Source organism: Euprymna scolopes, chromosome 43 (genome assembly GCF_053919585.1).
Source record: "Euprymna scolopes isolate OS-2025 chromosome 43, ASM5391958v1, whole genome shotgun sequence".
NCBI lineage: Eukaryota > Metazoa > Mollusca > Cephalopoda > Sepiida > Sepiolidae > Euprymna > Euprymna scolopes.
Genome location: NC_136524.1, coordinates 35,554,211 through 35,568,175, shown reverse-complemented (window position 1 = coordinate 35,568,175; position 13,965 = coordinate 35,554,211). Strand labels below are relative to the sequence as shown.

At 35.6% G+C, this 13,965-nt stretch overlaps 1 protein-coding gene across 2 annotated transcripts in view; it reads right to left on the bottom strand.

Moving 5' to 3' along the window:
• Nucleotides 1-13,965, bottom strand: part of LOC145268284 (cilia- and flagella-associated protein 337-like) — a 177,131-nt gene that overhangs the window by 141,356 nt on the left and 21,810 nt on the right. For both annotated transcript variants that reach the window (XM_080123688.1, XM_080123687.1), the window contains exons 5-7: nucleotides 10,886-10,942; nucleotides 7,971-8,056; nucleotides 2,982-3,074 (exon numbers count right to left, since the gene is read on the bottom strand). In XM_080123688.1, coding sequence (XP_079979814.1) covers nucleotides 2,982-3,074; nucleotides 7,971-8,056; nucleotides 10,886-10,942 — 236 coding nt within the window. The remainder of the gene's footprint in view (nucleotides 1-2,981; nucleotides 3,075-7,970; nucleotides 8,057-10,885; nucleotides 10,943-13,965) is intronic.

Genomic DNA, 13,965 nt, shown 5'->3' with positions numbered 1-13,965 from the left:
ATTAACTACTTGTTATATATATATATATATATATATATATATATATATATATATATATATATATATATATATATATATATATATATAGTTTTAAATAAAATACTAGGCGGAAGTTTCTCGAGAGCTCTTTCGGCTATCATCTCGTCAGGAGTAAATCGATAGCAATCTAAATAATATTGTAACGAAAATAAAGAGTTCTATTGGGGAACTTATTTAATGCGCCAACGTTCGGGGACATTAATTAAATTTATTTACGTTTAAAAACGATTAAAAATGTTGGCACAACGAGGGAGAAAAAAAAAAAAAAGCGGGAGAAAAAATTCAAAGTTCCCCAAAGAGAAACAATGCGTTTGATGTTTCTTTTTGCCGGCACAAAGAAGGTTGACGCACCGCGATAGAGACGGCCTCCAAAATCTTTAAATGGTTTTTGGAGTCCGCTCTATGTAGCACCTCGAACCAATCTATTTTATATCTATCGGCACAGCACGGGTTGTCAACCAAATGCTGGCCAATAGCAGAGTCCAAGGCTGCAGAAGGAGGGAGACCACCGAACCCCATCCTCCCTTGTCTGATCTTCGATGGAACATGCTGGTTTATACGAGTCAAAAGGTGCCAGGATGTTCGCCCAACATAACCAGCATCGCACTGACATCTAAACTGATATACAATATTACTATTTTGGATGTAAGGCAAACTATCCTTGCGGAAAGACGGGAAAGCAGGTCTCATAGTATATACCACACGCAAGGTCACCGAATTGAAGCATTCATAAATACTTCTTCGAATCTGTTTTGAAATTCTATTACTCCCCTCCCCTATCCACGGTAATTTAATATATATATATATATATATATATATATATATATATATAATGTTAAAGTCCACGTATGCTTCTAGGATAGTGATTTAAAGGTTATGAACGTTTTTTGAAGCATGAAAAACGATGTAACATTTTTATATATAATATTTTTTATTGTTATTTTTTATATTTCAAGCGGACCTCCGCTCTTGGTCACAAAAAAGTATCGAAATGAAAAAGAAAAAGAAAACCGTTGAAAAAACTGGAGATTTGTAGCGTGGACAGCGTTCATTCCTAGCAATCATGTTCGAAAAAGTTCATATGAATCAATTTAGCCGTTTGTGGAAGAAGATCTTGAGCGCATGGTACAATGCGGGAAGAGATGGCTGGTTACTTTTAATGCATCCAAAACCAAGCTTCTATCTTTACATCATCAACGCCCTGGTCCCCATCTGGCATCAATTGAAATGAATGGCTCTCGTCTTGGGGAGGCTCCATGTTTTGACAAGCTTCTGGGTTTGACCTTTACTCCTGATCTGAAATGGAACACGTACATCAAGTCTGTTGCCAGGGACGCTGGGAAAATGGTGGGATCCTTTTACCGCTCCAGAAGATATCTCACTACCGATGCAATTCTCTATCTGTATAAAAGCCAAGTACGTCTAAGGATGGAGTACTACTGCCACATCTGGGCAGAAGCTGCTAAAAGCAGCCTATCCTGCCTTTATAGAGTACAAAATAGACTTCGTGGTTTAGTGGGGGATGCCCTTTTCTCTTCCCTGCAACCTCTCTCCCACAGAAGAGACATTGTGAGCCGTCTTTGTTTTATCGCTATTTCCATGGCAGATGCTAGTCTGAGCTCCAATCCCTCGTCCCCCCTCGCCAATCTTTCACGAGAAACACCTGTCTGGCTGAAACTACTGTCAATAATTTTCCCCACTCTTTATCTGTGCCTAAATCCAAATGCAGATTCCATGAGCAAAGCTTCTTTCTTAGAACTTCATGCCAGTGGAACTCTCTGCCGCTTGCCTGTTTCCCACCTGACTACAACTTGGACGTCTTCAAGTCCAACATAAACAAACTCCTGACAAACTGCCCTCTTAAGTAAGAAACTCTATCAAAACCCCCAATACTAATGATTACTACAATACTATTTCATTGATTACTGTACACGAAATAACCCTTATCCCTGAGTGGCCTTCGGGCCTTGATAAGTGGTGACCCCCCCATATAAAAAAAAAAAAAGATTCTGTTTTTTTTTAATATTTGTTAATGTTGCAACATAAAAATATAAATATAAAAATATATATATCGAGTCTGCCTGCCTACTACCACTTTTTTTTTTTTTTTTTATTCAACACCCAGGCTGAAGGCAAAATGGGCGCAAGCATTTGTGTATGTCAGCGAAAGGTATTTTGCACCGGGGTTCTTGCGCCGGACATTGTCTCTATCTTATTTTTTGATCGAGTTTTAAATATTCCCTCGTTTCGAGTCTATGTTTGTTTTTTTCGTATAAATAAAGCAAAACTAACTGAACACAACCGCCAACTCCCAGCCTTCGCCTGGGTAGTATCTGTCCTGTAATTGGTCCTTGGTCAATGTAAACCCTTCATACTGAGACAATTACTATTTATTTAGATACTACCAGAGTACCCCCTTTTTTGAGGGGAGCTGTTTTTCCTCCACATTAAAAACGACCTTTGTAGGAAGTTTAAAAGGAACGCCATTTCTGCAAGTCATCTTTTTGATTGACTATGTTTAATTTGAACGCTTTATACTTTCAGTTGCGTCATGACGTAGCGGTAAGACGTCAGGTTTTCTTTCACTTTCTTTTCTGCCTTTACGTCACAGGTCCGAGACTGCCTTTTTTTTTTACATCTACAAACACCCGGGCAACACCAGGCACCCAGGCACCCAGGCACCCAGGCTAGTAAAAACTAAAATGGAAGAAAAAAAAAATCACAAAACAAGTAACTTACATTAAATCAAGTTTCCACCAGAAAAATATAGATATTTATGTCTCATTCATGCAACCATCCCTTTTTATATATATATACATGCATATACATGTACATATGCATATGCCTACATACATACATACATACATACATACATACATACATACATATATACATACATATATACATACATACATACATACATATAATGAGACAGTACTTACCTATATTCTAGACGCAGAGGAATACTATCAAAATGACTTATTTGACAATGTGGATCACAAGATTTTATTTCAAAAAAACAAATTTCTTGGTTTCTGAAAAAGAAATGGACAAATCAGAATAAAATATTAAAATGAATAAAACAAAATTAATTAAAAAAATTGTGACAAACAAGAAGATAATCCTCCAAAATGATTTCAAGTCTTTTGTGCAATATCTCGTTAATGAAGTTGTTGTCGTCGTCGTCGTCGTCATCGTCATCATCATCATCATCATCATCATGCAAAGTGGAGACGTAAGTCCATCCATTGTAAACCCCGCTGCAGCTCATGATAAAAAAAAGAAAAGAAGTTGGGTATCACAAAGAAGAGCTTGCTTATAGTTTCTCTTCATAAGATGACCCTTGCTGATAACTGGCTATCCCTAAAGCAAACATTGTTGATAACTGGCTATCCCTAAAGCAAACATTGTTGATAAGCTACCTATCCCCAAAGCAAACCTTGTTGATAGCTGGCTACCCTTAAGACGAACTTTGTTGATAGTTGGCTATCCCTAGAACGCCCTTGCTCATAGGTGAACCTTGTTGATAGCTGGTTATCCCTAAGGCGAACCTTGTTGATAGCTGGCTACTCTTAAGGCGAACCTTGTTGATAGCTGGCTACTCTTAAGGCGAACTTTGTTGATAACTGGTTATACTTGAGGCGAACCTTGTTGATAGCTACCTATCCCTAAGGTGAACCTTGTTGATAGCTGGCTATTCTTAAGGCGAACTTTGTTGATAGTTTGCTATTCTTAAGGCGAACCTTGTTGATAACTGGTTATACCTAAGGCGAACCTTGTTGATAACTGGTTATACCTAAGGCGAACCTTGTTGATAGCTGGCTATTCTTAAGACGAACTTTGTTTATAGCTTGCTATTCCTAAGGCGAATCTTGTTGATAACTGGTTATACCTAAGGCGAACCTTGTTGATAGCTGGTTATATCTAAGGCGAACCTTGTTGATAGCTACCTATTCCTAAGACGAACCTTGTTGATAGCTGGCTATTCTTAAGGTGAACTTTGTTGATAGTTTGCTATTCATAAGGCGAACCTTGTTGATAACTGGTTATACCTAAGGCGAACCTCGTTGATGGCTACCTACCCCTAAGGCGACCTTTGCTGATAGCTGGTCATTCCTAAAAAGTCCCTTTCTGCCAGTTAATATCCCTAACATGTAATGTCTATCTTTTACACCTTTTTTTATTAGTAGTATATTAGCTCCTTTCATCAAATGTCTCCATGCCTTTTCCGGGCTGACTTTTATAAAATAAATAAACAAACATTTTATTTTTAAATCATCATAGAGTCAAGCCACATCTGATTTTAATGAAATTATCTTCAATAAATTTGACACTTGATAAAGAATATTGATTTTAAAATTTGACAACTGTGAGATTTAAAACAAAAATTGTTTGGGCCACATTAGCACACATACACTGAAACATTATTTTTATATAGGTTGCTACTGTTAAAAACGGCTCTATATAAATTTTCGATATATTTTAAGCAACTGGATAAAACTAAAACTAACAAGCCCTCTCAAATGCTATTAAAACTATAATTTCCAGAACTATCCAAGGATTTTTATGCATCCTGTCCTCCCTGATAGGAATAAGAGGTGAAAATTGTTGATAACTGGTTATACCTAAGGCGAACCTCGTTGATAGCTACCTATCCCTAAGGCGACCTTTGCTGATAGCTGGTCATTCCTAAAAAGTCCCTTTCTGCCAGTTAATACCTAATGATAGCGCTAGCTTTATATATAAAAATGAATTTTTTCAAGTTGCAATCTGCCGTTCTTAAATGCCAATGATCTAATAATCATAAGATACAGAGTGATCCTGTAAAAATGCCATTTATGGGATCCCTAATAAAATTCAGTTTTTTCTACAATCTAACTATATCCTTGTTTTGGAGACGCCCACTAATCAACATAGGTGGGTGAGTGAGATATAAAGGTATCAATCGCCAATACAACGACCGCCAAAAAGGCAAGACACCTATGTTGCCTCCAGTAAGACATGCAACACGTCACCTGCCGGAATATCTCCAACTGAAGTATATCTGAAGACATGTATATATGTATATAACTTCTCTTCCTAATATATTATTGTTATACCTTTACTTTCCATGTTCTTGTTAATTATTTGTGCAGACACAACAATCCTGTAAAAATAAACTTTTATGAATGCCATCAAGTTTCACTAATAAATGTCGAACAGTCCTTGTTTTCTTCTTCTTTTTTGTTTTGCCGATGTGAAAATTTTTTAATAAAGCGACTAACACTTATGTATAAAAATATAATGGTACATGCAAAGGTAATTTATAGAATGCAGAGGTGTAACGGATTGACAAAGCAAATCAAGACATATAACGGTGGAACGAGCTATGTAAATTCACCTTTCATTAATACAATATACAATATATATATATATATATATATATATATATATATATATATATATATATATATATATATATATATGTATATATGTATGTATGTATTTTTAAAATACTTTTATAACATTGTATTGTGTTCTTACGTGCGTCAGTGTGGTCTGATGGAAACTCCGTATGATAATATTTTGGGAAAATTTCTCTTCTTCAGGTATATGTTCGACTTTAGTTCAATAATGGTACATTTTTATTTTTTGGTTGTGGAGAATGAATGGAGCGAGGAGGGATGGGGAGAGTACAGAAATTGACTCCTTGAATTTGATAGCCAGTTAATATATCATTTTTGGACACCGACAACTTCAACACTCATTCCAGAATCTTGTCTCTGCACTTCATGCATACAGCCCCCTCACGAGACGTGGCTTATATTTATTTTATTGTTGTAGTGAATAAAATATTATAGTAATATGATACAACAAATGAAAATTGACTAGTAAGAAACAAGGTTTGATTTGTTAGCTTAAATGCTATTTGAGTTTGACTTTAAAAAATCTGATGAGATATGTTAGGTATATTATTATTATACACTGTAGATATGTAGTTTCAATGAATACAAATGAAGTTAATCACATACTGAATTAAATATCTCATATCTTATATTTGCAGTTTTTTTTATCATCTACCTGTGGGCGCATTTGGAAATAAAGCTGTATACCAAGGTCCAACAAATTTCCTCAGGTAAGATTCTATGTAATATGCAATGGAGGTATTTTATATTAGAGTTGTATATTGTTGCTGTGCTTAAATGAAGAGTGAGAAACACTTATGTATAAAAAATACAATGTTATATCAATGAAGTATGTCATTTTAACTGGTCATTCTGACTGGTCTTTAAACCGTTATATTTTTCAACTTTCAAATGTATTCAAACAGTGGAAATACTTTCATTCATAAATCACACGTGCATGCAAAAACAATTGCACTTAAAGGGGCGGTCAGAATCTTGAAAAGATCTCTCGGTTGGAATATCTTAATTTAAAAAGAAAAGTATTGTTTGTATTTTCTTGGTGAATACTTTTATATAGGTCGACAATTAGAATTTTTAAAAAGAAATGTTTATTTAAAAATATATACATTTTGACACTAAAGCGTTATATTTTATATAATGGTATAATTTTATTACTTGGTTTCGGTGAACGAGTATAGACAAAGAAAGTAGAAGAAGGAGTTGATGGAAATTAATCTTTTGTATTCAACCTCAATTAATATAGCATTTTTGGGCACCCATCTATCCACAACTGCAATGCCCATTCCGCGATTTTGTTCATGCACTCAACATAGTCATGCCTTCCTAAGAAACGTGGTATCTATGGCCTCAGTATTTATGAAAGAATTAGGGGGAGGAAAGGATGCCACAGAGGCCACAACAAAGAATACATAAAATAAACAACGTTGGAAGTGTGTAGATTCTGACTCCATATAATTAAAAACAGACGAATATTGAAGGTTGAGAACCGATTTTATTTACTACCAACAACTTGTATTAGGAGAGGCAAAGTGTTCTTAGGATGGAATGTGATTTAACAAAGGAGATGAATGTTCGTAAAATGTTTGTAGGTATGTATGAATTGACAAGGAATGAATGTTCGTAAAATGTTTGTAGGTATGTATGAATTGACAAGGAATGAATGTTCGTAAACTGTTTGTAGGTATGTATGAATTGACAAGGAATGAATGTTCATAAAATGTAACTTATCTTTTGGACGATGGAGAGAGTAAGGATAGGCCGGTCATCCTGCTGTCGGTGATGCATGTCCTGGCTTGTAACTGGAAAGCGAGTGACTTTTTCATCAGCAGCTAGCAGCCCGGCGTCTTTGTCTTCCTTTTCCTCCTCTCTCCTGGTTCCCTAAAAACCCTCGTTTTATAGTGGCAAACTGGCTCCTAGTGACTATGATATTTGAGGTGTTTATTTTAGGCGCGGAGCTCTGCCATTGGGCGATAATTATTTTGTGGTTATCTTATTTTTTTCTTCCCAAGCGGAAGCGATGCGTGGAGCCATGTGTAAAAGACGATTTTTCATTTTGTCTCTCATGGTGGATGCGTTAACATCCGGTTCGCTGCTAATTCTCATCATGTTCCCACACATCTATCCATTTTATTGGGGTTTTTTGTTTAGCAACAGGTGTATTTCCCTCTGTAGATGACCTTTACAGGTGATCTTTGCAATGATTTTTGCATCAAATTACCGGACATTTATTTTCCAGCCAGGTGTATGTCTGCACTAATCAGCTGGATCTTAAGTTGTATGTGCTGTAGTTCAGACGCAATATTCAGTGATTGTACTCACAATTACATCGGTGTCTTCCAACTACCCCATCAAAAACTGATACCTCATTTCTACTTGCTTTTTAAAATGTCCAAATTAAATTGTTAGCATTGAATATAAAGTTGTTACAACTGGCTCAGTTGATATCGGTTACTAATAACCTTTTTGATGTCCACTACGATTTGGTCTAATAATTGGATAAAAAAAATTTTGATTTGTTCTATTTACCCTGTGCCGATCATTAATTTATTATATTTGGGCATCACCAGAAAATCTGTTATCCATTTCGGGGTGCGTCTCTCTAAACTCTCGCCCTGTAAGAAAAAGTATATATATATATACACATATATAGATAAGTTTTCAGATTAAATATAAGTTTGGGGGCACCGGGTAAATTGAAAGAATGGCTGGATGAGAAACAAGATGATAATAGTCTTAAAGAGACAATATCTAATGTAATAATTTTCTTTTGTTTTTTAATTAATTAGATCAGTATAATACACTTTTGATTGAATTTTTTTTTTAAATGTGAGGGATGTGGGAATAGATAATTGTAGGAGAGTAAAAATCTCTGCAACCTTTTTTTATGGAATATGTAGTTAGAAGAAGCAGCTATTCCAGAATGAATGCAAGAAAAGGTGCTTGTGCAAAACTTGAACCAAACGTAACTAACCGTCTGTTCGGAACATCAGTCAGGCGCTTCGATTTGTCTATAATCTGACATAGGACACCAATCAGCAAATTAATGCGCTTCAAAGGAACAGACGATCTTCGAGGAAAATATTAAAAGGAAAAAAAAATCAATAAATTAAGTAAACAACACACCCTCCAACGCCCGTTCCCAACAACTTTATACAAGATGAATATCCCCACCTTGAATCAACAGTTGCAGACGCCGGTTGTTTCACAAGAAGCAGATGTGGAAGGAAGCCAAACAACAGAATAAAAAAGAATGCTGGACTAACCAGGGGTTCCTCGAAGTTATCTTTTTGAGTTTATGTGGAGACAGAAACTTGGAAATGATACTTCTGTTTCCAAGGGAATATCTTAATTTAATTTAATTTTAATATAAAAATTTAATTAATTTAATTAAAAAAAAAAAAAGAAAAGAAAAACTGGTTGCCTAGTCTCACCCCACAGGAAAAATTTGTTCATGAAAAGAAAGAAATAACAAAAAAAAAAGTTTACTTTACATTAGTTACAATTTTTTTTAATGCAAAAATAAAAAAATGCACGAAAAATACATAAAAAGTTCTTTTTTTTTTTTTTTTTTACTTTTGGGTAAAAAAAATATATGAAAAACACAAAAAAATTTTTTTATTAATTTTGTTCAAATTTTTTTTTTTTTACCTCCACCCCCACCCCCACTCCCGAAAAGAATGGTTGAAAAAAAATTCAACTAGTTTATTTTTTCACTTAAAATAAATTTGTTACAAAAATAAAACAGAAATTATTATGGTAGGTCGCTGTTTCCATTGTTATCTTTTCTGGTGATTTTATTATATTTAAGTGTTTTCTTCAGTATTTTTCTTGAGTTGTGTTGTTATGCTTTGATAATCAGCAATGCTCGGCAAAAGCCGGCAGTTGACGTTATGCTCCAAGCAAAGCCGAACAAAGCCGAGCGGCCAGTTAGTTACATCTGGTTAAAATTCTGCACAAGTACCCAGGAAATTTTGAAAGAAGACGAAATGTACATATATTTTCTTAAAACACAAATTAGGAAATGCCCTGAGTGAATAGTGAAATATAAAGTTTCTGGTTGAAAATAGTCAAAGCAGTAGGAGAAACATCAACTTTACTTTATTATAGAGAAAAGAGAAGAAGAAGAAGAAGAAGAAGAAGAAGAAGAAGAAGATCCTATATCTTTACAAAACCACAGTTCACCCATGCATGAATTATTGTTGCCACATCTAGGCTGCTGCATCCATTACTAGTCTTTCACTCTTAGGGTCCAAAAAGAATCTCAAATCTAATAGGTCCCATAATATCGATCAAGCTCTAACCTCTGCTTCATCGCCACAGTATTGTATCTCTGTGCCTGCTTTACAAATACTTAAATGGAATGCGCTCTGATGAACTCACAGCATTTGTGGCCCCTCCCCTTGACGCACAGGTCCTGGATATGACCTAAAACTATATCCGATGGTGAGGCCCCACCTTGCGGGCTTTGGGGAGTGTGGAGCCACCCTTTAATTGCCATTGCTCCCAGGTCCACTCTGACCCGGAGTGGTAGTACCTGTTAGGGTCCCAACTATGGGTTAAATAGAATCTGACTTAAAAAAAAAAAATATACTCCATTAAAAATCGTTCCTCAAAATAACTAGATTCGGTATTAAATAACCTGAAAAAGGTTGATATGCCGTAAAACAAAAACAACCAACCAACCAACCAACCTTGACGCACATAATCCTGACTAACCTGACACGCAGTAAAATGCCACCCCTTTACTATCAAGGTCCCTAGATGCTAATAGTTTCTTCCCTCAGATTGCTAAACTTTGGAATTCCCTCCCTGTTTCCTGCTTCCCTGGCTGTATCAGCCTGCAGAAGTTTAAATATAATGTGAACAGACATCTTGCTGCTCAACTTCCCAGAGTTCCCTGTTAGACACAATCCCAAGTAATAGTCTCTTGCATTCCAAGTAACAATATGGCTTGTTTGGGGTGAAAAAGAGTTAAAAAAAATAAAGAAAGAAAGAAATTTGTGTAATCAATTTGAATCAATTTCTATCGTTATTTTCAGTCCAAGTGCTCGACTGAACTCCAATATATGGTTCCCTCTTGCCAAACTTTCACAAAACACACTCGACTAGCTACAAACGATTTCCCCAACTCTCTATCAGTACCTAAATCTAAACGCAGATTCCATGAACAAAGCTTCTTTCCCAGAACTGCCCGCTTGTGGAACATTGTTCTGCTGGCTTGCTTCCCAGTTTAATACAACATGGTAGTCTTCAAATTCAATGTAAACAAGTTCTGGTTGAGCCGGCCCCATAAATAATCAAATTCTGCTCAATTTACACCATTAACGATTACTACACTATCATCTTACATTCATTAACCCTTATCCTTGATTGGCCTTCAGGTCTTGATAAGCAGTAACTTCCATGTAAAAAAAAAAAATTTGAATGAAACTTTTACTTACCATTCTCTTTTTGTTTAGCAACCTTAATTTTGGTGTCCAGAAACAAAACATTCCTTGCTGAGAAATGAAATAAAACAAAAGGTTAACATTAATATGCATTTTTTTTTTTTTTTATATCCTGTTTTGTTTAAATCTATGCCAGTATTTGTTAAAGCAGAAAGTGAGGTGGAGATGAGAAGTGGGGGAAGGGGGACTGTGCATCCTTTGGAATGATGATGTAAAAATTTCACAAGAACACATGAAAGCCAACAAGAAAAAAATATACATTTTTCTTCTTTTTTTTAAACCCCTCCCCCAGCAACACATTTTTTTTATATCATTTTGAACAGCCTGTCTCTGCTCTATAATTATTTTCATAGTAAGTGCTCGTCTGAGCTCAAATATGTGGTCCTCCTTTCAAAACTTTTACGAAAATCACTCCTCTAGCTGAAACCACTAGCAATAATTTCCCCTACTCTTTATCTGTGCCTAAACATAAACATGAATTCCATGGACAAAGTTTCTTTCTTAGAACTTGTGGAACTCTGTTCTATTTGCATGCTTTCGAGCTGACTGCAATATGGTCGTCTTCAAGTCCAACGTAAACAAATTATTGATGATCCGTCCCCTTGAATAATCCAATTTATCAAATTTCCACAACTAACAATTACTACACTATTATCCCAATGACTATCGTACACTCATTAACCCTTATACTCGAGTGGACCCTAGACCTTGATAAGAAGTGGCTCCTTTGTGAAAAAAATAAATAAATAAATATGAAAAATAAAAGAACAAAAAACAACAACAAAAGCAACAAAAAAAACCTAAAAGAACAAAAAAAAAAAAAAAAATTCAAAATAAGAACAGCACAAAAAAAGCCTTCAGATCTCTGCAAAATTTCAAAACAAATTAGATATCAAAGAGAACTTACATTTCCCTTGCTCTAGCATTTAACCACCATGCACAAAATAACTGGTAGCTTAGAGCTAATATATCATAACATCTAATATATAATATATACCACTAATATATTTTTAATTGTTTACTAGCAAAGACGCAGACGCCTCGCCCAGTCGTAAAATACGCTTAAATATAATATTTTAATTTATGCAAATTTCATATGTATTATTATAGAGTAAATTCTTTATCGATTATTATATATTATATTGTACTCAATGTATAGTAGTGTCCTCAGCCAACTAAGCCCAGTATTTTTATCATCGGCCCAAAAATCAACAGAGATCAGACCATTCCTGTAATGATCTGTGCTCTGTTGATTTTCTTATTTAAAAATAAAACTACTTGATCAATTTATGTGATTTTAGGAATATGATATTTTCGTTTCGTCACGGGCGTGTACATCATACAGATTTTTCTTTAATTTTTATTATGGGAAAATTCTGGACAATAACCATATAGCTTGCTAGTTTATAAATATTTGAAAATACCAAGAAATTGAAGCTAACACTTCTATCAAAGTTCAACATTAAATGACCCCCAAAAGTGTTGATATGCCATAAAACAAAGCTACCAAACCAAACATTGATAATTCCATTGTGTCCAAAATTCCCTCTATAGATATGCTGCATGAGAAATCATAAGAGAATAATATAAGGGATGTGTAATGTGAGCCCTAAAAGTCTTAAAGACAGGTTTAATTCTTATAACCTCAGAGGAAAATTAAATCTGGACAGTTTGTGCAGAACAAGGAGACTTCATAGGAATTTTTATCCTCGACCCCAAAATCAAGAGATTAGAGCATTCATGTAATGATATGGTCTCTGTTGGTTGTGATGTGATGCTGGTTCTGTGTAGTTCTAGGAGGTCCACCCTCCAAGGTTTTGCTTTCTCTCTTTGAGAAGGTATACAGTAAGAGACAATGAAATGGAGTTTCATTTTATATTAAAAAAAACAACTTTAATGTCATCTTTGTTAGTAGCATGTACAAGAGAGAAACGGCTTAGTAGCTGGAAGTGTTCTTGTGTGTAAAGATAGATTTAATATTATGCCGGCTTGTTGACGGAGAGAATAGTTCGGTTTACACGTGTTTGTAGTCAATAGTAGTTGGAATAAAGAATTAGACAGTTCTGCAACATAAATAAGCTAAGCTAAGCTAGTTAATGGAGAAAGAAAGGGAAAGGTATTAAGTGTATATCTAGTCTATGTATTGACGTGAGTAGTCCTATAGTTTGAAAAGAAAGTTTGTGCGTATACCATGTGTTGTGGACAAAGGATTAAAGAGTCCTGTGATGTAGATTAGATATCTGACAAGCTTATAGAAAGAGAAAGAAAAGTGTTCAGTGTATACGTGTTGTAGGAGCATGCATCCAATAGTAGAGACAGGGGCAAAGGGTTAGTGGCTTGTGGTAGGAAAGAGTATGTATGTGAAGTGCACATGGAAGCAAGTTTTGACAATAGCCATGTTGGCTTGTGGTACTCATGTTAGCCTCGGCCCAAAACCCCAGGCGGTGTTTGCTGCCAGCCAGCAGAGAGAAAACGAGGAGGAGTGTTGCTGATTTCAAGTTTTACATATTCGGTCACGTGACTGGGACCTGGCTTGTGATTAGGCAAGCTAGGAAGAAAATGGATTTCAAATCTCCAGCCGTGAGAATTAACTCCTGCAACTATGCTTGTTGCAAGTTTGTCTGCTACAAAAGGGTTAGTTTATTGCTAATCGTCTGAGGCGCCCTGCTGGGAATCCTGATGGAACTGCACAGGCATCTTTTGCAGATGGCTCCTTCTCTGGAGCACTGACTTTTTCAATCTGTCTCCAGTTTCTGTCTGCACTATTTGTCTGCATGTTCAAAATGCAGTCATTTGCAGAGGTTCCGGTATACTGCTTTCACCGTGCAGTTGTATCTGTAGCTCTTCTATTTTTTGGGGGGGGGAGGGGGGGATAGTTTGCAGCATTTACCATTTCGTCTCTTTGTCAACAGAGTCCTCACTTACTGTTTTCCTGGGTTTTATCTATTTTACCTTTAATGTGGTTAGTTCTTTTTTTTTTTTTTTACATGGAGTTCACCACTTATCAAGGCCCAATGGCCACTCAGGGATAAGGGTTATTGTGTGTACAGTAATCAAAGGGATAGTGTAGCAAT